The sequence below is a fragment of the Canis lupus genome, chromosome 18 (assembly GCF_048164855.1).
Source record: "Canis lupus baileyi chromosome 18, mCanLup2.hap1, whole genome shotgun sequence".
Classification (NCBI taxonomy): Eukaryota; Metazoa; Chordata; class Mammalia; order Carnivora; family Canidae; genus Canis; species Canis lupus.
The window spans coordinates 42,249,033-42,274,133 of NC_132855.1; the positions used below are offsets into that span (position 1 = coordinate 42,249,033).

At 34.1% G+C, this 25,101-nt stretch overlaps 1 protein-coding gene across 6 annotated transcripts in view; it reads right to left on the reverse strand.

Annotated features, from left to right (window-relative positions):
- The window catches only part of VPS50 (VPS50 subunit of EARP/GARPII complex), a 133,150-nt gene that overhangs the window by 90,092 nt on the left and 17,957 nt on the right, over window positions 1-25,101 (reverse strand). For 5 of the 6 annotated variants that reach the window (XM_072784173.1, XM_072784171.1, XM_072784172.1 and 2 more), the window contains 8 exons: window positions 20,275-20,397; window positions 19,133-19,204; window positions 17,078-17,131; window positions 15,777-15,847; window positions 14,972-15,089; window positions 14,856-14,891; window positions 13,571-13,653; window positions 89-131 (listed from right to left, as the gene is read on the reverse strand). In XM_072784173.1, the coding sequence (XP_072640274.1) occupies window positions 89-131; window positions 13,571-13,653; window positions 14,856-14,891; window positions 14,972-15,089; window positions 15,777-15,847; window positions 17,078-17,131; window positions 19,133-19,204; window positions 20,275-20,397 (600 nt within the window). The remainder of the gene's footprint in view (window positions 1-88; window positions 132-13,570; window positions 13,654-14,855; window positions 14,892-14,971; window positions 15,090-15,776; window positions 15,848-17,077; window positions 17,132-19,132; window positions 19,205-20,274; window positions 20,398-25,101) is intronic. The other variant, XM_072784170.1, reaches the window with a different exon arrangement.

The window sequence follows — 25,101 nt, forward strand, 5'->3', positions numbered from 1 at the left end:
AATCAAAACATAAGATGCATATGTACTTTTCAAAAACCTCTGAAAAGAGAAAACCATTTTAACTTATGACGTAATTAATCCTTCTTACCTCAATTTGTTCTAAAGTATCTTGAAGCTTTGAATTCAATTCACTATCAAACAAAACAGAGTTAGATGTGACTATCTTTAAGGACAAACTAAGGGATATATATATATATATACTAGCTGAATAAAAAATTCATAAATTCACAAATAGTATGAACAGTAAAATATGCTGATCCTACAGACAGTGCAATAAAGCAAGAAAAATGAAAGGAAAAGAATTAGAAAAGAATAAGAGTCATTACTAGAAGCAAAATTGTATAGGTAGAAACTCTGAAAGAATCTATAGATAAAAACTAAGAATTCAAGAATTCAAAATTGATAGCAAGTTTTAAAGATTAAAAAGCATAATATAGATAAAAAGTACAATTTCAAAAGTAAAATCAATTTCTATATACTAAGAACAAAAAATTAGAGGACGAATATTTTTAAGATGTCATTTAAAAAAAAAACAAATACCAAGGAATAAATCTAATTTAAAATATACAATACAAAATTGAGCTAAAACAAGACATAAATATATGAAGATATATACCATTTAAATAAACTATAACCTGTAATATCATTGATATCAGTTCTCGTCAAAATGATCTTCTAGAATAACTGAAATTTTAATTAAAATTCTGGCCAGTTTTGCTTTGTATGTGTATATGAAAACTGTCAAGCTGCTTCTAAAATTTATGTCGAAACTCAAATGGTTAAGAATAGGTAGGAATATCTGAAAAACAATGTTGGTGGACATATACTAAAATAGATAGCATGGTACAAACAGAAGAATACACAAACAGATCAACATAACAAGAATAAAAATAAAATGCAAAATGCCTGAACAGATACTTGACAAAGGAGATATCTGATTGGCCAGTAAATATATACTAGGTACTCCAACTGGGCATTCAAAAAATGCAAACTGAAACTACAAGAAGACATAACAAACAATCAGAATGGCTAAAAATATTTTTTAAAAATTAAAAAAAATGACTTCAACAAATGTTGGCAAGGATGCAGGACAAATGAAACACTGAATTCAAAGTTGGAGGAAGGGGAAATTGATACAACCTCTGAAAAACTCTAACACTGAAACTCAATATATATTTATTCTACATTCCAGGAGTCTTAGATACATATCTTACAGAAATGCATACACAACTCTTGCAGCATTACTTGTAACAGGCAAAACTTAAAGAAACACAATTGTTTATGAACAATTAAATGAAGTGTGACATATTTATATGATGAAACACTATAGCAATGAAAATGTATCACCTGAACCTCAAAAACATATTGGACAAAAGAAGTCTACTATCGGGGATCCCTGGGTGGCGCAGCAGTTTAGCGCCTGTCTTTGGCCCAGGGCGTGATCCTGGAGACCCGGGATCGAGTCCCACATTGGGCCCCCTGCATGGAGCCCGCTTCTCCCTCTGCCTGTGTCTCTGCCTCTCTCTCTCTCTCTCTCTCTCTCTCTCTCTCTCAGTGTGTGACTATCATAAAATAAATAAATAAAAATCTTAAAAAAAAAAAACAAACCAAAATTTAGAAAAAAAAAAAAAAAGAAGTCTACTATATAGAAGTCAGTATATGATACCACTTATATGGTGTTCAAACCAGGCAAAACTAACTTGGTGACAGAAGCTACAACAGGGGTTATCTTGGAAGAAAAATGACTGGGATTGGGCATGAAGGAAGTTTCTGGGATAACAGAAATGTTCTATTTGCATTTCTGGGTTATAATTACACAACTATGTTCACTTTGAAAAATGTACTTAGTTGTTGAATCTGCCTTTGTTCCCTTTAATTTCCCTAGGTCAGTTAAAAAAATTAAAAACTAGAACCAATATTATTTGAATTATAGTATCTAATTACTAGAAAGGACCTGTGATAGCTAACAAAATAAATACAATCAAGAGAAAATATTCTAACAACAAAATTAAAACAAACTAAAACCAAACAGAACAAGTGAAAAGTATAATTATACCAGGTATTTTTTACAACTGTTTATAAACTTGACTCTCAAGGTCCTAGCAGCCAAAACAAACAGGAAGGGTCCAACATAATTCAGTATCCATAATATCAAAACATACCAGCACTCAAGGGATAAACAAAACAAAAAAGCCCAAGGAAACAAAAATCACTTTTGTTGGCATTGAAGTTCTGGGAGAATATTTTACCAGAGTCCTAGAAAAGGGTACAATGACTTTTTATCTCCTAATGCACAACACCCTTGACAATAGTCTTATAAAATATATAATGATGGATTCATGGATTCCTTGCATTTGCTTCTTACAAAACCTTTAATGCAAGCTAAGGAAATATCATCCCTCTGGTGTTATTTCATGTAGATACATGTAGATACAGATGTAGATACATAAAAAGCAATGTATCAGAAAAGTAAAACTAATAATACAAGTAATCCATTTTTTGATGGTCTCAGTGATATATGCCCAAACTATGTTGGAATTAGACAATTTGCTACAAATACTATTTATCATAAGCACACTTTTGATTAAGGTTGAGAATTGGAGACTACTCTAGTAAAAACTGAGAGTAAACAAAAGTATGAAGTTTGACAATCAACAGTGTCGGGTTGATATCTTATCGGAAAAATTAAGGTATCTCAGGGTTTATGCCTGAAAAATAGCCACAGCCACAGATAGAGGTTAAGGGAATACTTGTAGGCAGAACTGAGATTTTCCTTTAAAAAAATTTTAAAAACCTAAAAAAGATTCTGGGATAATTTCTGTTCAAAGAACAATGGATGAATGATTGAAGAATGAGAATGAGACTTAAAGGCCCCAAAATAATATACCAAAAATGATAGTCATGATAAGTACCTTGGCACTTAGAAAGAATTAAAACATTCCTCACCTCCACCTCTTCCCCCCAAAATAGTATCTTCTCCTGCAGTTGTTCTTTCTCCCACCTTCTCCCTCTTTTTTTTTTTTAATTTTTATTTATTTATGATAGTCAGAGAGAGAGAGAGAGAGAGAGAGAGAGAGAGGCAGAGACAAAGGCAGAGGGAGAAGCAGGCTCCATGCACCGGGAGCCCGATGTGGGATTCGATCCCTGATCTCCAGGATCGCGCCCTGGGCCAAAGGCAGGCGCCAAACCGCTGCGCCACCCAGGGATCCCCCCTTCTCCCTCTTTTGATTCACATCATCACCACCCATTCGATATAAGCTGGAAAACTCTGTGTCATCTTTAATTCTTCCCTCTCTTCATGTGTTAACTGGTAATCAAATCTGACAGTTCTACCCTTTCAGTATTTCTCATATCTACCTATGCTTCTTTCTCAACTGTGTGTCCTAACTCAAGCGTTAGTACCTTTTGTTTGCATTATCTTAATGGCCTCCTAATGAATCTTGCACAACACCCACACCCACCCTTCAATCCATCAGCCATTTATTTGACAAACACCATCAACCTACTATATACCAAACATTGTGTAACATCTTCCAAAAAGCTCTCAGGGATAACTCTGAGCAGGGTCTTCATTTCAGATTGGATTTGGTCAATATTCTGTTTGACCCGGCAGACATAGTTTTCCCCAACTTATATGTGAAAGGCTTCAGTCAGGCCTGACTAGTTCTGTGGGCCTGACCATTTCCTGCTATCTAATATCTGTCAGCTTCATATAAGTTACCTGCCTGGAAAAAAAAAAAAAAAAAAAGTTACCTGCCTGGTCCCTAAAGACATCTGAGTTTCCAGCTCTTAATGAAAGCAGAAATAAATTCGTATTATTCCACTGCTTTAAAACCTTTGGTGGCTCCCCCCAATAAACCAAAGGTAAAGCTCCAAATTAGTACAGCATCAAGATTCTTAACAATGACATGAAATACTACCTTCCAAGCAAAGGCAGACACTCAGCTGCTGAGCCATGGTGTCCCTTTACATTAACTAATACCTAGGGTACAGAATCATTTTAACCATAAATAATATAGGCAGTAAAACCATCCAGATTCATGATAATTTTATAAACAGTAAAACCTATTTTTTTCAATTGAGGAGTTGAAGAAATCATTACTCTCAACTGTGAGAGTGCCTACATTTTCGTCATCTAGACTAGATGCAATTCCCCTAACAACCCCAGACCTCACACACTCTGTTCTTGTATATAAGGTTCATGAGAACCAGAACATATTTTCTCCATTTCTTACTCGCAAATGTCCATCTGTATTTTCAGGTCCATCCTAATGTCATCTTTTCTGGGAAGTCTTCCCCTGTAGACTGTTCCGCTCAGTTTCACAATGCTCTGTTTCCAGCATCCCAAATATCTGTGACCGTCTCCCTAAGCAGACTGGCTTATTCTCCAAGATTCCCCAGGACTAACTAAACTCACTGTCTGACTCACTGCTGAGTCAAATTTGCACTTTAAACAAAAAGGGTAAAATTTTCCCATCACATTCCTTTAGCTCCTATTTTCTACCTCAATAAATAAAACTACAGAGATAGAAAAAGAGAAAGAAGAATGTTTTAGAAGAAAAAGAACTTTCCTAAACTGGGTCTACAGGTGCCTTAACAAGAGGAAAAGACAGTTAAGCAGAACTAAAGCAGTTCTACTCCTCTATCATATAGGGCTGAGAAGTTCACCTAAGGCTGAAGATAGAGATACAGATATAGAAAGGCAAGAATACCTGGATTAATAAGTAAGTTAGAACTGGTAAGCATATTCCAACAGGAAGTATCTTGAGTTTGGTGAAAAAGAAATATATCTAAGCTTACTCACAGTTGAGAGTAATGGTTTCTTCAACTCAATTGAAAAAAATAGTTTTTATAAAACTATTTTATAGTAAATAATATAAATTTTATAGTATTTATAAAATTATCACAAATCTGGATAGTTTTACTGCCTGTATTATTTATGGTTAAAATGATTCTATACCCTATGTATTAAGAGTTAATGTAAAGGGACACCGTGGCTCCGCGGCTGAGTGTCTGCCTTTGGCTTGGGACATGACCCCAGGGTCCAGTATTGAGTCCCACATCAGGCTCCTTGCAGAGAGCCTTCTTCTCCCTCTACCTATGGCTCTGCTTCTTTCTCTGTGTCTCTCATGAGTAAATAAATAAAATCTTTAAAAAAAAAAAAAGTTAATGTAAACATGGCAATGTAAAGAGCATGTATAACACTTTAAATATAAAATCTATAAATCAAACATTTGGGCTTTAAAATGCTTTCAAGAGGCACCTGGGTGGCTCACTTGGTTAAGTATTCCACTCTTGATCTTTGCTCAGGTCATGATTTCAGGGTTGTAAGATCAAGCCCTGTGTCAGACTCCACACTGGGTGTGGAGCCTGCTTATGATTCTCTCACCCTCTCCCAGTGCCCCTCCCCCACCTCTTTCTCCACCCTCCCACTAAAAAAAATGCTTTCAAAATCTACAACTGCATTTTGACGAGTTACCACTAATTGAAAATACATATATAAAAATTATATGATTAAGGAGTATATATACTGACTATACAGCCTTCAAAGAAACCTTTAGCCATCATTTAGAGCAACACAAATTCAAGGCATTTCAGTCAGTTAATCAAAGTATGCTAAAAAAAAAAAAAAAAACAAAGTATGCTAAAAGGATCTGCTCATAAACATTTGGATAAATAAAAGCTACATTACAGTAAAAAAAATTACCAGTTCTAAGATTGAAGGCTAAAAGCTGCTAAAGGCTATTTGCAAGCTGAATAGAATTAATCAAACAATTTTGGGGGGCATTTTTTAAAAAAGATTTTATTCATTTATTCATGAGAGACAGAGAGAGAGAGAAGCAAAGACACAGGCAGAGGGAGAAGCAGGCTCCATGCAGGAAGCCCGATGTGGGACTCGATCCCGAATCCAGGGATCACACCCTGAGCCAAAGGCAGAGGCTCAACCGCTGAGCCACCCAGGTGTCCCTAGGGGGGGCATTTTTAACATCACTATAGAAGATATTACATATAATACATCCATAAATAACTAATATTCTTCTTTTAAATAGCTGATCTAGGACATATACACTCATAAAATGAGTCCTGAAAAGGTTGCATATAAATCAAAATTTTGTACAAATTTGACCATATAGGAAGACAACATGGTATAGAAATAATTAACATCTTAATGATCTTTCCCTGGTCTGTTATTAATGAGTCATGTGATTTAAGTCTCTTAATATTCCTGGGCATAAGTTTCCTATACAAAAGAGTGCTAGATCCAAAGGGTCGCTTCCCACTCTAAATTTTCAAGATTCTATTATATGCTAAATATCAGTTACCCAATTACTACACTTTGTATATGATTCAATAGAGTGCTAAAACTTATGAAATTATCTTAAGTAAAATTTATACTCCCAAGTTTATACTATATGTTAATTGACCCTGGATATTGCAGGTATTTAGATCAGAGATCTATTCCAGTGGTTTCAATCTAGGCACAGCTAGCAGAGAGTTTATTAACATACTTCAGAGAAAACCTGACTTTCAAACACTTTGAAGCTAGACCAACAACGGTGAGATACCATCAAGGGTCCACATGGTCCTTCTAACCACTAATAGACTATAAAAGAACTCCTAAGATCACTCTGAATCTACCCAGAGTTCTGTTCCTACTCTGCTCAGAAATCAGAGTCCACTACTTAATACTACAGATGTTCAAAACATTTTCAAACTTTATGAATTATAATTCAAGAGCAGAGTATCAGGCCCAGGAGCCAAATCTAGCCAACAGTCTATATCTCTAAATAAAGTTTTATTGGAACACAGCCACACAAACTTATTTATATTGTCTATGGCTGCTTTCAGGCTGCCAGGGGAGAGCTGAACAGTTGAAGGTGTTGAAGAACAGTTGAAGTAAGGGCACCTCACTGCCCACAAAGCTTAAGATATTTACTATTTGGCTCTTTAAAGACAGTTTGCCCACCCTGTGCTCAAGTTCAGCAGACCTTTCATTTGGTCAGTTAATCAGAGTTAAAACAAAAATATTTCTACGTAGTGTGTGCATATCTGTTTACATGTATAGTGAATGTTTTAACTAAAATTGTATGATGTACTTCATTTACCCATCTCTGATGTAGACCCAAAATCTTCTCACTTGAGTGGAGTTTCAACTTTTGTTTTTATGTGAGCCAAATCACACATAAATTGTCTAAAACTTCAAGTTTCAGTTTCTCTGTGATAAGGTAGGAACTTAAAGATAAATGCAAAACAATCCATATATCAAATCACATTTAGTTACCGTCTATCCCCCAATTTTTATGAATTGTCTCATCTACTTTCAACAATCTATTTCATTTCATTAATTTATTTACTTAACATAATTCCAGTAACAAATACAACTGGTAGAAAAAGGTTTGGGAAAAAAATGCAATTAACTCAGCTACTAAAGCAGATTAATAAAAATTGGCCTCCTAAGGCAGAGCTTCTGAAGTACGTAATAGTTACTACATCATTGTATAGCGTAGTAGTGGTTAAAAGCAACAAGCTCTGCATTCCAAGAGACCTAAGTTTAAAACCTGGCTCTGCCACTTATTTTACAAAGCATCAATTTCCTCATCTATAAAATAGAGACAATAATAATACCTCTGTGGACTATTTTATCAATACCAAATAAGAAAAGGGAAGGGAAGTGATTACTACAGTGCTTGACACAAAGAAAAGTTCAAAAAATGTTAAATATTATCACAACCATCAACACTATCACCACCATCATGATTCAATTTTTAAAAGCTAAAAAATAAAAGCTTTAGTGAAAAAAAACCTAATTAAAATCTAATTTAGAATTACTGTACAGTCAGTCAATGCTGTCAAAGCTAAGTGTCTAGCTGCTATTCACACTCTTATACGTGTCAATATTTCCATTCCTGTAGGAGTATAAGAAGCAAGCCATTCACAGCAGGAACACTTCTGATGTCCTTTTGTTTATATATTCTGTGCTCTTAACTGGCATATTATTCCACAGTCCTGCCTGTTAACTGACTGTTATTATAAGCTCCTAGAGAACAAATGCATTTCAAAAGCTCTTGGTATAACAAGTAACACAGCATCTCATGCAGATAAGGATTAAATAATACTTCATTCTTGTCTCATCATCTAGGAGTAAAGAGTCTGACACAGTTAACTTTCCTAAACAACTGGTGAAATTTCAGAACACCAAATAAAAAGAGAAAAATCCTTAAAATTTCTTAAAAAAAAAAAAAAACACTATTTATAGAGAATAAGAATAGCATCTGACCCTGTCCTACAAGTGAAAGGCTAGAAAACAACTGAGCAATGCATTCCAATTTCTAAGGAAAAAATAATTTTTCTTTCAATCATGAGTATGGATTAAATTAACATCATTTCAAAATATGAAAATTGATCCCCCACATTTCCCATTTCAAAAAAAATTTTCAAAGAGATAACTGTAATAAAACTTTAACAAAACAAGACAAAGGAACATATTTTTAAAAAAGGAAACATTATAGAAATGACAGCAATTGAGTAGGACCTAAAAAAGGTGAAAAATGGGGCAGCCCAGGTGGCTCAGCGGTTTAGCGACGCCTTCAGCCCAGTGTGTGATCCTGGAGACCAGGGATCAAGTCCCATGTTGGACTCCCTGCATGGAGCCTGCTTCTCCCTCTGCCTGTGTCTCTGCCTCTCTCTCTCTCTCTCTCTGCCTCTCTCTTTCTCTCTCTCTCTCATGAATAAATAAATAAAATCTTTATAAAAAGGTGAAAAATGTTCAATAAATTAAAACAAACACTAATGGATTTTGATTTTCATGTAGACAAAGGATTACTTTTCTTTTTTTATAAGTCCAATCACTCTACTTAGTCCTGCAGATAATATTTATATAATCATGATTTAGTAAATACAATTTCTATTAGGTTAATTTTTTTTAGAAGTAACCTACTGAGAAAACATCGAAGATTTAATTATAGCTGCAAAAAGAATATAAACGTTATAAACTTGACCAAGTAAAAATAAGTTTCACTAACATATCCTGGAAGACAGAAAAGTAAAAGAAAGTATACCAAATTCCTATCTCTTACTGGTATTTTAATATGAGGAGTAAACAGAGAATCAACAACTATCTACAAACAACTAATAAGCTGCGAAAGTGTCTTACTCCAGCGAGTAGGAAAGAGAATGGTGGGTAAGGCAGAAAGAAACTTCTTTTGTTTAAGACACTTTTGTTTAAATATTATGTTTTGCCATCAGTACATTTTACTTTACATTATTTCAAAATGGTGCAGCATGGGGGCAGGAGACAGAAAAAAAAATTAAAATAGAAGATAAGAAGTGCAGGCAGTTTGTGAATAGCATGCTGTCAATAATTTGGCTGATGCAAATGGCACAATAAGGACTCCAGATCTACTTACGGGTCTAGCTAGCTGGGCTGGTGACCCAGCCAAAACACTTAACCACTCAAACACTATCCCAGGCAAGGTTCCTAGGTTCCCTGAACCCAGATAAAGACAGAGCATGAGGTCTTACTAGAAAGGAATCAAGGGCAACAGAGGAAGTATACATAGTTCCTAGTATTGTTGTATTTTTTTCCATAAAGCTGTGTTCACTATTTTATGATTCAAAGAAGTTTTATAACCTACAATTTGTATTCAACTGCTAAATTCATATTCTGAGGGGGAAAAAAGGTATTTTGAAGATCATGAGACATTAAATTAAGTGTCTATGCTAAAGTATAGTACTCAACAGATATTCCAGTTCTGGTGGTATATAAACTTTTCAGTGCATAATCCAGAATGCTCTCAGATTCCCTCAAGTAGTTTATTTCAAATGAGATAAAAAACAATAAAGTAGTTTTGACTTTAAAAAATAACTTTTCTTAAAACTACTTTAGATAAGTTTCAAGTGAAAAATAAATTAAACACTTCATTCGCAGACACACTTTAAATAAACACACGCTGATTCCTATTCCCAGTGAATCCCAAATATATGACTCTGTCAATCAACTCAAGAAATGTCAAATAATGTAAAAATGTTCCCTGTCAGTTATAAAAGTGAACAAAACTGGTGCTACAGTATCTTTTATTAAAGATGTTGAAACACTGTTATCTCAAGGAAAATACAAGGTACTGAAGAGGTACAAGTTTTCTTTCAGTTTTCAATCAACAGGGGGCATCATATTACTTGGTACTTTATGTATTAAACTACCCAGTCATATAACTTGAGACCTACAGTCAAGGGCTGTTTATGAAGAAGGAAATACATGAATTCTGTTTTCCCTGCTCCTAGAATCTTAAAAGTCAGCTCTCAGTTGCCCCATGTAATCTACTCCTAAGACCACAGGATCTCTGCCATCTACCAAAACCCTTATTTCCAATAAAAGAACAATGTTACTAGCAAAGAAAAGAGGAACATATGCTCTACATAGGAAAAATTAAGAAGTGGACAAGCAGGTACGTTGTGCACATGAACCTGCCTAAAAAAAATTTTTTTAAGTTACACCAGAATCCAGAAATGCCCTGCATCAAGGATTGATCTCTTACAGACATTTCTAAAAGGAAAATACTTCATGATTCTCTAGTCATCATCAACAGAAATGAAAATAAATTTAAATGTTAAAGAAATTGAGAATATAAATAGTTGGTAATTAATTACTATTCCTATGATGACCAGACTGTCAAATCATTTTTCACTCTGATTCACACAGGCCCAAGCAAAGATTAAATCTTGCCTTTGGTTAAATTCCACAGCTCTAGGTAAATTAAATGAATTTTTAAAGTGTTGATGAATCATGTCTGAACAGTCCGAACCAGAGAGCTCAAAAGCAGGTTCAGTATTGTACTTAGAAGACAAGAGGAAAAAGAGCAAAAGGGAAAATAAATGCACAAAACCTAAAAAGTACAATCAAATAATAAAACCAGAAAAGGAAGTCAGAATAGAATTCCTTTCATTTTTTGGGTTCAACCTGACCCACATGTCAACTAAGTCTATCACTATATCTTCTATCCCATTACCTACAAGAAGTGAGCTAATTTCTCATGCTCTCCCAAGTAGGAATAAAAGCGTAAAATAAAACAATTATTACTTGAAGTCACCATTATAGATCTTTTCAATTTCTTTTTTTTTTTAAGATTTTATTTATTTACTCATGAGGGGCAGAGAGAAAGAGAGAGGCAGAGACACAGGCAGAGGGAGAAGCAGGCTCCATGCAGGGAGCCCGACGTGGGAATTGATCCCGGATCTCCAGGATCGTGCACTGGGCTGAATGAGGCGCTAGACCGCTGAGCCACCGGGGCTGCCCAGATCTTTTCAATTTCAATCTTTTCACCAGCTTAGATAACTGTAGTTACAGCTCTTCCACATATCTCTATATACATTAATGAGAAAGTACTTAGAAACCACTTCATGCTACCTTTAAAAAGCCCAAATAAAAATTTCATTAAAAAACATTTTGTATAGTTAACTATCATCAACTAAGATAATTACTTTAGCATAGCCAACGTTTCTAATTATTGAGAAAAACCAAAGTGCCAACACATGTCACCCACTACCTCAATTTCCTGCCATCAACTTTCCACATTCATACTTTCCTATTATAATAGAGGTGACCTTTTCAAAGTCAACTCTACCCCTACAAACCTTAGCATAACATTATATTCTCTATTGTATTTTCAACCTCTCATTTTCCCATAGATTTTCAAATATGCAGATTTCCCCCTCAATTCCACATCTCCCCTCTATAAAATTTCTTCATCCTATACTTAGATGAAATTTATCTCCAAACTGTAATTTAATGCCAAATGAAATACTTTTACTTCAAGTAAATCTGTCCCAAGAAAGTCAGCTATGATTTCTCTGTTATAAATCCAATAGAGATTTTCAGTCCTCATTTTGCTTGTTATCTCTGCAACAAAGACTTCATCATGATACCCATCATCTCCTATCCACCAACCACCCTCATCCCTTATCTTAGCTAACTCCTATGCCCCTCCTTCAAGTCCTTCTTAGTTCTGACCCTGAAAGTAGTTACATCCCAATACTTCCTCTGTATGCTCAACGCCCATCTCCCTAAAGCTCCATCCCACCATCCCCTATGCTTTCTTCAATCCAAGCCCTTCTTGATAGATTACTTAGATTATCTAGAAAACCAAGGATTTTAACGATTACATTATGTATAGTTCATCACTATTCAACCAATTCCAAAGCAAAGCACCTGGAATATAATAAGCACTCAGTAACGTATAACTGCCTGAATTATGTTTACCCAGTCATATATAAGCTGTTCTCACTGTAACTGATTTATCACTACAAAACAAACTAAATGCGTGCTATGTTTCTTCAGGACCCAGAAGGCCCTTGTTAGAAATTTTCAAATGCATTCCACATATTAGTGCTAATTCTCTATTTACTCAATCTAAAAAATCTAAATAACATAATCAAGTCTTTAATAGTGATAGTCACTCATTGTTACAATGGATAAAAACAAAATATCACTGGAATTATACAACTATGCATTTACTAATCAAATAAAAAGTGTGTTCCTTCAGTATGCATGACCCTGAAGGAAAAAAAATACCATAAATATTTAAATAGCATTCCTAGTGGGAAAATAGATATCTCTTATCCTACATCTTGCAGAGACCCATGATGTGAGAGTATATTAGAAGAAAAAATTTTATTAAAGCTGTATTAATGTTTTGGTCTACCCTAATTCTTTTATTTTTCAGGTACTAATAATCAACATCTACAATATGGGTGCATCATGCTCACTAACTATCAGAATTTCCATACAGGAGAGATCGAGGAGCTATCTATGTTCTAGGATAGGTATGAATTTCATTTGAAACTAGATTTTCTTGACAAGCACACGATTTTACTTAGGTTGTATGCTTACTTGAGATGGTTTTACAGGAACGATGGAAATTACACCTGGGGATTGAGCCTCCCCAAGGGACTAACACCAGTAATCCAAAACCTTCATTTGAAGCAGACCAAAAACCCACTAATAAAAACTAATAGCAAAGGCTGCCCTGGCCATTTTTACATTGTACACTTTATAAATAATTAAATAAAAGATATAACACATTAAATACATAATCACTTAAATATGACAAAGATGATTATTACATAAAATTAAACCACACTTAAATTTTCCTAAAGAATTCTTATCAGGGTAAGCCAAACACTTGAACCATGTGGTTCTGAAAAACAAACTGCAGTAACACTCTCAATATTTATAAGCTGGCAGAGTTAAGGAGGAAAAATTCCCAAGAGATGCAAGAGAAACATAAATAGATAAATTTATTCTTCTCTACTACTCTATAAATTGTAAGGAATATGAAAAAAAAAGAGTTTTAATGAGGTGAAAAGAAGGGGTATGATTATTAAAGTATCTGATCTTTCATGCCTTAAGAATTATTATTTATAATTTCATTGTACTGCCCATTTATGAACAAGAATGCTGAACTAGAACACAGCACTTAACATTAATTTTCAATGTTTATTAACATTATGTTACACATCTCTTATGTTAAAAACTGACAACAGAGTCAGCTTTACAATTTTTATATTACCTTACCTTATGCAACTATAATGCTTAAAAGTGCTAGCGGCTTTCTGACATTCCAGGCACAACTGAATAGCTCCTGGATAGTCTTCCTCCTTAAGATAACAACAGAAGTCATTAGAAAGGAAACATTTTTCCTAAAGCCTCTAAAGAAACTGAATCTCCATTCATTCTCTATCCAAAAGTTCCAGAACCAGAAAATTTTAATTCCTCTTAAATAAAATTTAGGATACCAATGATAGATAAATAATAAAATATAAAGAGACCAAGCCTAAAACATATACATAGAAAAAAATATTCTGCTCATTCATATACACAGTAACAGCCCTCTAAGACCATGACATGTGGAAAAAGCCTACACAAAATAATAAGCTGTTTCACATAGAGGGTGTTCTTTAACTGTTAATATCTTTCAGTGATGTTTATATAAAAATGTTCCAAACCAGTATGAATTCCACTTGTAATCAACACTCAAGAGTTCTACCACCAAGAAATCAACAAATATTTTAAAATACAACCCTGCATGTGCCCATTCTCAACTGATCTTGGAAGCTAAGCAGGGTCAACCCTGGTTATTACTTGGATGGGAGAAAGTGAAATATTCATTAATGCCTTGGAATGTCTTTATCATCTAAGCTGTAATTTAATGCCAAATGAAATTTTTATATGCATTTCTCAAATCTAAGTTTAGAGGTACACAGTGATTACTGAAAATCATAAAAGATTTTTCTTATGGCTCATCTCTATAATTGGACAAATGCACTTCACACCACTGGGGATACTGAGGTGATGACAAAGTACCTACCTGAAGGACCTCAAGTATTATGGGAAATATTATATTATGCTTTATAAAACAAGTACATAGAGAATGTTAAGAAAGCATCAAAAAGAAAACAGATGGCTCACTCAGAAAACCAATTAATATATGAGAGACCAAAAAATATTAAAAAAAAATATATGAGAGACCAAACGTAACTCAAATATGACATATTCCTTAACTCACCCCTATTTGTTTGATACAAAAGATAATTTTATTACTATTTGAGTGCAAATACAATCAACTTCCTGAAGTTAACATTCCCACATTGCTACAAAGTAAATATTTCCCCAGATAAATTTTTCTAAATTAAATATTATGTCAACAGAAAAATGCTCTAGAGCAAATAGCTCTACATGGCTCAAAATGTTCTTTATACCATGTAGCAATTTGAAAAAATGCATATCTGACTGTTTTTCACTACAATTTTTCTATTTAATAGTACTAGGATCACGAAATTTCCAAACTTGGTTTTCTTACCTCAAGCATTTCACTTAAGCGCACATCGGTTCTTTGCTGCGGGGGGAAAAAAAAAGGTAAAATCCGTTTCAACCATAAAATTAGGTTTTAAATTTTAAATAGTAACCTGTATATACCAATGTTTTTATAGTTCTCAGAGATTTCAGAAGTCCAATCAGCAACTGACGTTTCCTTTGATTTGCAAGAAGGCCTAAACTAGCTTGAGTGAAACCTTCCTTGGCAATATTCAAGTGTCTGCAAAAAAACAGAAGAAATACTTAAATTTTTCTATTATATTAAGAACACTATTCACACAAAACAATTTAGGCAACCGATGAGGTGGTGTCCTCAATTACTCTTAAAATCAGGGATTGTGACTACTATTTGACAAATTTATTCAACGGCTCAATCTCAACCAGCATTACTCAAAGCATGGTGGGTGGACTGGTGCCAATCTTCAAACCATTACTGATCCATCACAAGAAAAGTAAGAAATTGATAATAAGTATTAAAAAACCACTTGGAGCAAAAAATGACATAATAATTTTATGTTTGATGAGTTAATAAAAACAATTGATACTATATTCTCTATGTCTTTGGTTATTTTTTATTTTCTTAGTATTGTTTTTATTGCATTTTACAAAAATAGTCTGTGGTAAGTTGGAACTTAAAAAGAATAAAATCTGATCCTTATACTTTGAGAACCACTAATCTAAACAATATAAAAACAGTAATATGTTAAAGCCATAATTAGATTTGCAGACATTTCATTTCACACATACCTTCTTAATGCAGTTTTTAAATCATAATATATGTTCAGTTAATGAACAATATTCTAGAAACCATAGTCATAATAAAAAATCCATTATTGATGACAGTTTCACAATTTTTCTTGAAATGTTTTCCAGCTTAAAAAAACAAAATATTCATCAAATGCAATACCTCCTCCCATTTGTGCAGATAACAGCAGCTAACTGAAGACCTGTCTGCAATGAGGTAACTCTTTCAAGTTCCTATGGAAAAATTAGGTATAAGTTATTGTTGGAGGCATTTTATTTTTATTATTCATATGATACTCTAACAAAAATTTCAGTGGGTTTCAAAGAAAAGCCTGCTTGGAAAACAAAGCAACAAAGATACCCCAAATTGAAAGCTGTTGGTATATCTTTCACAAAATAATTTAAAATGACTGTTTTCAAATGATTTCCACAATGACATATGATAAAATATTTAGTCAGTATTGCTTATAAGGAAATCTAGACCCAACCTGCTTTAAATAGGCATAAGCAAATACTAATAATATATCCATTAAAATGTTTCTACTCAACAGAACTTCAGAAAATAATCAAGGATATGACAAGTATGATTTCTGTTTGCTAAGATGCTTTGACAACAAACATCTTCATTTGAACACTGGCATGTATTTCAATAGATTTTGGAATCTCTGGTTTTCTGATGCAAAGACAGATTCAGCTATAAGATTCTAATTTTATTGGGATCCCTGGATGGCACAGCGGTTTGGCGCCTGCCTTTGGCCCAGGGCGCGATCCTGGAGACCCAGGATCGAATCCCACATCGGGATCCCGGTGCATGGAGCCTGCTTCTCCCTCTGCCTGTGTCTCTGCCTCTCTCTCTCTCTGTGTGACTATCATAAATAAATAAAAATTAAAAAAAAAAAGAAGATTCTAATTTTATTATATTTTAAATACAGATTGTTATACTGCTATTGAGCAGTCATTATTAATAACCTACATGTTATAAAGTACAAAGAAGCAATTTTCACTGGGCCTTCTAAAGTTTGGAAAAATCAAAAAGATTACTTTTTAAAAAAGATTTTATCTATTCATTTAAGAGAGAGAAAGAGCAGGAGAGAGAACACAAGCCAGGGGGAGCGGCAGAGGGAGAGGGAGTAGCAGACTCCTAACTGAGCAGTGAGCCTGATGTGGGGCTCAGTCTGAGAATCCTGACCTGAGCCAAAGGCAGACGCTTAACTGACTGAGCCACCCAGGCGTCCCAAGATTACTTTAGAATCAATTCTAAAGCCTCACTTCTTCTGTTTGGTAAATTCCCCCAAATGAGAGAGAAAAACATTTTGTATAGCCCCACACACCCACATCCCAAATAGAGTCAATATGTTGCTATAGAACTATAGACAAGAGAATGAATTACTTCAACAGTTTCAAGTGTAAGTCATTCAGGCATTTTAAAAATTTTACTATTAGAAATGACAAATATCATCCTACCTTTACATAAGCAGGCTGTTTTTCAAGGATTAAATCTGCTACTTTTTTAGAGACCTATAAAAAATGCATTCAAACAAAGGAAGTAAAAGAAAAAGCCACATACTTCCTATTCCATTTTATATTTTAAATTTTTGTAAGAATATTCCATAGGTCTTCCAATAACTTCTACAGCAGATATTTGCATGCTCTGTGCTATGAACTTGGTAAAAGAGATACAACAGAGAGCATAATACTTGGTCCTTAATAGAAACTTAATAAATGGTCATTATTACTGTTAATAATATGAGAATCATTTACTAACATACACAAAAGTATAAGATCTTTAAGGGCACAAAATTTACTCTTAAAAGATGAACCTCTAAGATAAATAATTAGTGAACTTATGGAGACAGTATCTGGGAAACAGAACTTCCTATACCCCTTTACATCCTTTATACCACATACAAAGACAAACAGTAATTTGGCCCTCTACTTTTGAAAACTTGAAAATGTGTTTCTTGAGGGGTTTTTCTGGAATGCTATGAACATACCTGAGGTTTCCTTGGTCAATTCCATGAAAAATGTTAGTGTATGTAAGTTAGAATTGTAATGATTTTGAATATGAGGCTCTTACTTCACAGTTTCAGGGGCACCTACTAGACTGTACTATAGATACCATCATGGCACATCCAAAGCATTCAGTGAATTTTTACTCAGGAAACTCAGTTAGTTGAGTTTCCCTTCCCCTTCCCCAAGCAACTGAGAACAAAGCAATACATACTATTCCATTAATCCTTCCATATTTTCTTAACTGCTTTGAATTTGTATAGATATGAATTTCATAGATGTATAGGCAGAAACTGATCTAATTTTACCAAAACTGGGTTTTCTACTTAAGTAGTCAATATAGTTGCTAGTCTGCACTGTGTCAAATAGTATACTAAGTGCTTTCCCTCCATTATCTCAATTAGTACTCCTGACAATCTATTAAAATGGGTGCCTCATTTCCCAGATGAATAATCTTACATACAGTAGTAACCGACCCACAGCCCCCTACAGCAAGGCTGGGTTTTGAGTCCAGGCTTACCAGATTCCAAAGGTCACTGTGCTATCTGGCCCGTGTGCTGAGACTCATTCCCTAAAGAATACTACCACACATCAAGTACAGAGACAGATGGGTACATATGTAAACACGCTGAAACCAACAGAAGGCAAAAGATGCCATCATCCACCGAAATCTTGTTCTCCAAAAGCATGACAAACTTTTACCACACAACCCTCTACTGTGAAGTCCGTTCCCCACACCACTGCTGTTATGCCCAGGGAGATCCCAGGACCTACTGAGACCACTGAGTGTAATACAAAAGAAGAAGTATATCTTCCTTTATTTGTCAAATGTTTTATTAAAAGTTACATCTTAAATTCAAACAGATAAGCCACTACTTCTCCTTAAGTATTAAAAAATTTTAAAAAAAAATTAACAAGATCACATACTAACATTATTTAATCTTCTACAGTATAGTCTGAGTTTTATGAAAGGAGCTCAGCCTAATGCAAGGCAAATCACAGAATCACAGAATTTTACAGCATCTGAGAAAATGCAGGCCTAACCCATCACTTCACAGATCTAACAAAACTAAGTGACTTTCCCAATGCCACACAATTAATCAGTGACTACAATTGAGACATTCTAAATCTTAACTCTCTCTTCTCTTTGGGCCTATTTCAACTAGAAATGGGGGCCTTTATTCTGAGATAAGAAACTAGAGAAGGGAAGTCATACATGCATGATAAGGAGCCTAAAGTTACCTAGCAATCTAAAAAAAAAAAAGTTCAAAAACCTTTGATCACATTCAGGATTCCAAAGAAAAAAACTCTAAGTTCTAGAAGCAAATCTATACCAAGGTAACATGAGGGAAACTGAAAAGGCATTCAATTCTTATATAAATGTATCATTGAGTCTGAGTCATGTTAAATAATATTTGTTTAACATGTTAAGTTAAACCATAAAATCTGCAAACATTACACTTCCTCGCTGTTTCATTTATGTCAGGAAGCAAGGTGTTTTTTACTTACTGCAGCTTGCTGTTGTTTCAATTTGTCTCTGTACTCCTCTAATTCTTGCAAGTTGAGGACGGGAGGGAGTTTCTAAAAATATCCATAAATGAAGAGTAGAAAATAGTTTACTTTGGTTTCATTTACCTGCACACCTCTGACTTATAAACTAGAATCTGTGCATGTAAAACAGGGTCACATCCCATTCCCACCCACTCCTTTTGGCCTCTCCACTTTCTCCACTAGACTTCAGACACAAAAGCTTACACATCTTTGTTACCTAACCTTCTGATGCTCAAGTTCCATCCCTCACTCAGCCCTAAAGTACAGGGGAATGAGAGAAAGTCCCATATCCTAACATCTCCCTCTACAAGCCACAGGTATAGCCCTACTTGTCTACAACAGAACTCAAAACACATTTCCCCTCTGAAGTACTATGACTAATAACTAAGCACTATAGAGTGACAGTGACAGTTGCTGGAGTACATTCTTCCCACAAAGCTTTCGGAAGATAGGATAGGAAAATAACAAAAGTGCATACCACTGTGTAAACTGGAAACTCCAAGTTTCAGTTAACGGACTGATGAAACTTCAGAATGAGTGGGGGCTGACTGTATGTACTGCATGTAAAATATGCATGCACACTGTATTTGCTTTAATCTAAAACCAGATTTTACTACTTCTTTGAATTTCTTATAAATTTAAAATACCAACGCTTTAAACATCATGGCATAGAGGTCTTCATCATGGGTAAATAATTATGTAATGATACATTCATGATTAAAAGTCTCAAAATTTCCCTAAACATACAGACAATTTAAAATAACACAGAGGCAGAATACCAATATACTATATGCTAACAGTTAAAAAAAAATACATAAATGCTTTCTAGACCAATATTCTATAGTTGCACTTAATCTTATATTTTTTAACAATAATTTCATGATTAAATAATATGAACAGTTTAATAAATCACTGTATGGTCATCATAAAGCAGTCCTAGTATTTTTTAAAGCTATTTTCCAGGAAAGAAAGAAGGAATAAAAAAAGGAAGGATGGCAGGAATGAAGGACAAACACCCCAAAAAGCATTCAAATCTCATACACAAATTCAGTCACTGAACAAGATAGAGTTTAAACAGGTTTTAATGAATTTTGTTTTACCTCCAGCTCATATTTAACAATATCAAAGGAGTCCGTAGAAAAATATACTTGTTCAATACTATTAATTAGTTCTTGTTCAGCTTGAGGGTCACTAGGCTGTTCTCGAAGTTCTCGGAATTCCTCCTTAAAAAAAAAAACACAACTATGGTACTTGTACATTTTATAATTAATTCTACCTGTGTGGAAATAAATAATCACTGTCTTAACCCTCACACATCTCCTGGGAATCATTCTGAGCTAGGAGATCAACTGACAGAAAACAGGAAAGTTCATGGAAAATTAGGACTACTAAAACACTAAAAACTACTCATCTGTTGGAGAAAAAAAACTAGCAGTTTGGCGATTCAGGTTTTATTTTCAATTCTGTATGTGCCAACTGGTAGGTGAAAGAACTTAGAAGTTTAACAAAAGGAAAAAAAGAAGTTTAACAAAAGTTTAACAGTTATGTAATTAGCTATCATACATAATACATACTACATATATACATATTTTCATAATTTAACATTCTAAAATCTTCCTCAGCACAGATAACCAGATAATATCTCAATGGCTTGTGGGTCACAATCAACACTGAGACCCTGAGCAGAGCAGACATCCATCCTTCCTTGTGCTAGAAATCTCACTGCTAGACTAAGAAATACTGGCTCCAGATATGATTCACAAGTTTAGCTCTGTAATCCTATGAGGCTTCCTTCAAAGTGTGCTGATACTTCAATTAATGATCTGATTATGAATCTAAAGCTCTGTATTTGATAAAATGTTTTCTTTCTAATGATACAGAATGGGGCTTCTATGGATTTACACAACTAAAAAGAGCTTGAGAGACAAATCCCTACCCTTAATGTCAGCATACTTATCCTATGTAATTTCACTGCATAATTGGATAAACCTTCAGTTAAATGAGAAATATCATTAATTCAGATACTCTCTGCCATACTAATTAATCAACACATTATTATAGACATATAATAATTTAGTCCTTTGATTTTTATTCATATTAATCTCAAATACATTTAAGAACACAAAAGAAATTCATATTTAAAATAATTTTACAGTGATTAAAATAATACTTAACAAAAGTCCTTAATAAATCATTATTAATTAAATACCACAAAATTATAATGTCAATTAGAGAACATAATTTTGCAAACAGAAATACTCTAGATTATTTTATTGCAGGGCATAGGTTTTCATTTATAAAAAAGAAACTAGCTTATACATCTTTTAGACTAATTTATAACTTAAATATGTAAAATTATTAATTATAAGATTATCTCCTCTTAGATTCAAGATAAAAGAAAATATTAGAGCAATAAATCTGAAACTCAAGAGAATAGTTAACTGTTTATATTTAAAATTCTAATAAATTTAAAAGAGAAAGCAAAGTCACACAAAAATGAAATCTGCATAAATAATTAAAATAGCATAGGAAAGAAAATGCCTCTTTTGTACCATAACTCAACTTATAAAATATATTAACAACAACAAAAAAAAAGTCAAAGATACAGTAATCAATGATTTAGCATGCAATCCAAAACTAAGAGTAAAGTGAAATCCAGCATCCTATAGTGGGAGCTGCATTGCTATTGGGGGCCTGGCATGGTTATGGACAATACACATACTAATCTGCACCCTAGACAGTGGTACTGAGGAACAAACTTGGATTAAAACCACGCTACTGGGATCCCTGGGTGGCGCTGTGGTTTAGCGCCGGCCCTTGGCCCAGGGCACGATCCTGGAGACCTGGGATCAAATCTCACGCCGGGTTCCCGGTGCATGAAGCCTGCTTCTCCCTCTGCCTGTGTCTCTGCCTCTCTCTCTCTCTCTCTCTCTCTCTCTGTGTGTGTGTGACTATCATAAATAAATAAAAATATAAATAAATAAATAAATAAATCTTAAAAAAAAAAAACACACTACTTACAGAAAGGTTTTCAACGAGGCTACTCATGGGCAACCTCCAAGCATTTAATAAGAATTTGAAATGAGTGAGACACGGAAAACGAGATCAGAAATTCCTGGCAATCTCCCTCCCTAAGAGTCTACAGGCATCTGAAATAGCAGTTTCAGACTCTGCAAGCTGAGGCAGGGAAAGAGACCCAGATAAGGAGATGGCAATGTTGCCTCCCTAGGAATTTCACAGCACCACTAACAAACAAATGTAGTTGGTACCTCTCAAAAAAAAAAAAAAATTGAAGATTCATAAAAATTGCTAAGACTGAAAATATCAAGGACAAAGTCAAGCAAAAAATTCAAATAGACCGCAATGAATGAACACTCCAATCTTAAATATATAAATGTCAATGACATATAACTCCACACTGAGGTTTTTCATATACTACCTAATTAATTGATCTAAAGGTAAAGACCCTTAGGTTTTAGTTGTGACTCTGGTATTAACACAGTCTCTCTGTGCCTCATTTTTCTCACCTATAAAGGACATTTACACAAACACTGCTCCCACCATCACACACAAAATGACAGTGAAACAAATATCTAAAGTTATTAAGAATGTCAAAGGGAAAACATGATTTCATTTATAAATATCTCATAGGTGTACGTTTCACAAAAGTAATGAATCTGTAAAAAGAGTACAATCTGTATATTTATATAAAAGGTCAAGTGCCATTCCTTCTTGGAGAACTAAGCAATTATATCAGAAAGCAGACTATCCCGTATAATTTCAAAGAATGGACACATAACACCTGACACTCTAAGTAACCTAGACTAAGGAGAGGATAAAACCAAGAAAGGCAGAAAAAGAAACATAGCACACAAAGTAGAATTCAATCCAAAACATATCCCCAAAACTATATCCCTATAAAATGCCCTCTCCTTCCAGACAACTTAGTGGCTTCATGTGTGAAAATATGCATTTGAACTCATTCAGACAAACTCCATTCTAACTAGGTACTGATCACTTTGTTCCTTTTACTCCCACTGCACCTGAAGGCTAGAAGACTCTGCTTGTACCTGATCATTCTCTGCATGTCTTGCTAATGTTAGCACGGCCTGCTCAATCCCATCACACACATTCTGAGAACTGAGATTTCTCCATAATTATGCGCTGTAGTGCCAAGGCACGCTGTAGGTAACAATCACTGATCTAACTAAAAATTAATTTACACAGTGAACTGTATGAAAATAAGAACAAAAAAAAAGGAAAAGACCATATGTTGCCTTGATAGTCAAAACTTTCCACAAACTCTTAATAAAAGATCTTTCTTCTAACTAGAAATAACAAATGTTAAATAATTTTAGAGACATATTAAGCATGTAAATTAGAAAAATAAACAGAAAGTGCAAGACTGTATATTCTTACCACAATTACTCCATAATTTTGCCATTATATAAACTGGTTTCTTAGAATTGGAGATGGATAAAAATATGTAATTCTTCACCTAAAACCAACTTTGCAAGCCAATATATATGTATGAGGCAAAATTTTACATAAACAAAATGAACAAAAGATTTCCTGCAATAAAATTTAAAAGGCAAAATCAGGGGACCAGAATAACAAATGAAATTCCTTATACCATATTAAAATATGTGATTTCTTTTAAAGTTACAATAGTATTTGATAAGCTAAGTTTGAGAATAAAATATTTTAGTCTTACAGAATATTATAACAATTCTTTAAAGGATTTTATTTTATAGTACATTTTAAGTCACATAGTAACTCACAAATACATATTAGACTAGTATAAATGCTCTATAAAACTTGAAAATCCAGAGATTATATACCAAAACTATAGACCATCAAAATTCGCCACAACTTGCCCATTAGCGGTAATCAATTACATTTAAAGAACTACATTGCTTACTCCCAAATTAAAACTGAAGAAAAGGGCAGCCCTGGTGGCTCAGCGGTTTAGCACCACCTTCAGCCCAGGGTGTGATCCTGGAGACCAGGAGTCCCACATCAGGCTCCCTGCATGGAGCCTGCTTCTTCCTCTGCTTCTCCCTCTGTCTTTGTCTCTGCCTCTCTCTGTGTGTCTCTCATGAATAAATAAATAAAATCTTTAAATAAATAAATAAATAAATAAACTGAAGAAAAAATATAATTAAAGTAATGAACTTAACTGGAAAGGGGATAAGAAAATACAGTGGCAAAAAAGAACAAGTCCTTCTCTATACTATCATTAGGAAATAACCTGCCTACTTTCAAAGTTCCATTATCATACCTTTTCAATCAAGTCACGTATTTCAATTTAACATTTTTTTAAAAATTCCCACTACATAAGAATTCCCTATACTAAGTCATACAGAAACAAAGCTAAGTAAAAAAAAACAAACAAACTAGCTGCTAAAGTAAGGAAAGGTCAGATGCATAAGCAATCCCCTGGAAGGTGGCACATTCAGGAGAACACACAAATCCTAGGGCACCAAAGGGCATGGAGTTCACATTTGATGGAAAAGGTGCCATTTCGAGAAGAGACAGTATGTGAAATTTCAAGTCTTAGAAATTTGGGGAAATAAGGTAGCATATACAAAGCAAAACACAAATAAAAACTGTAACTGTAACTGCATAGAACAGGTTAAATGGCAGAGGGTGGTTTCCCAGGGTGGAAAAATGTCAGGGGAGCATCTACATGTACGTCAAGAGGCAATAAAATGCAACAATTGAGATTTTTTTTAATACAATATATTTTTATATATCCTAGAATATTTTGCCTTTACTAAAAATAAGATATCTTAACACATATCACTATGCCAGATGCTGTATCAAAAAAGTAAGCATAAATATTCAATATTTTCTTAACATAATAAACTGAGCAGGATTATTTTAGGAAAGGGGGAGAAAACAAAGAGGTTAGTCAATATTTTAGA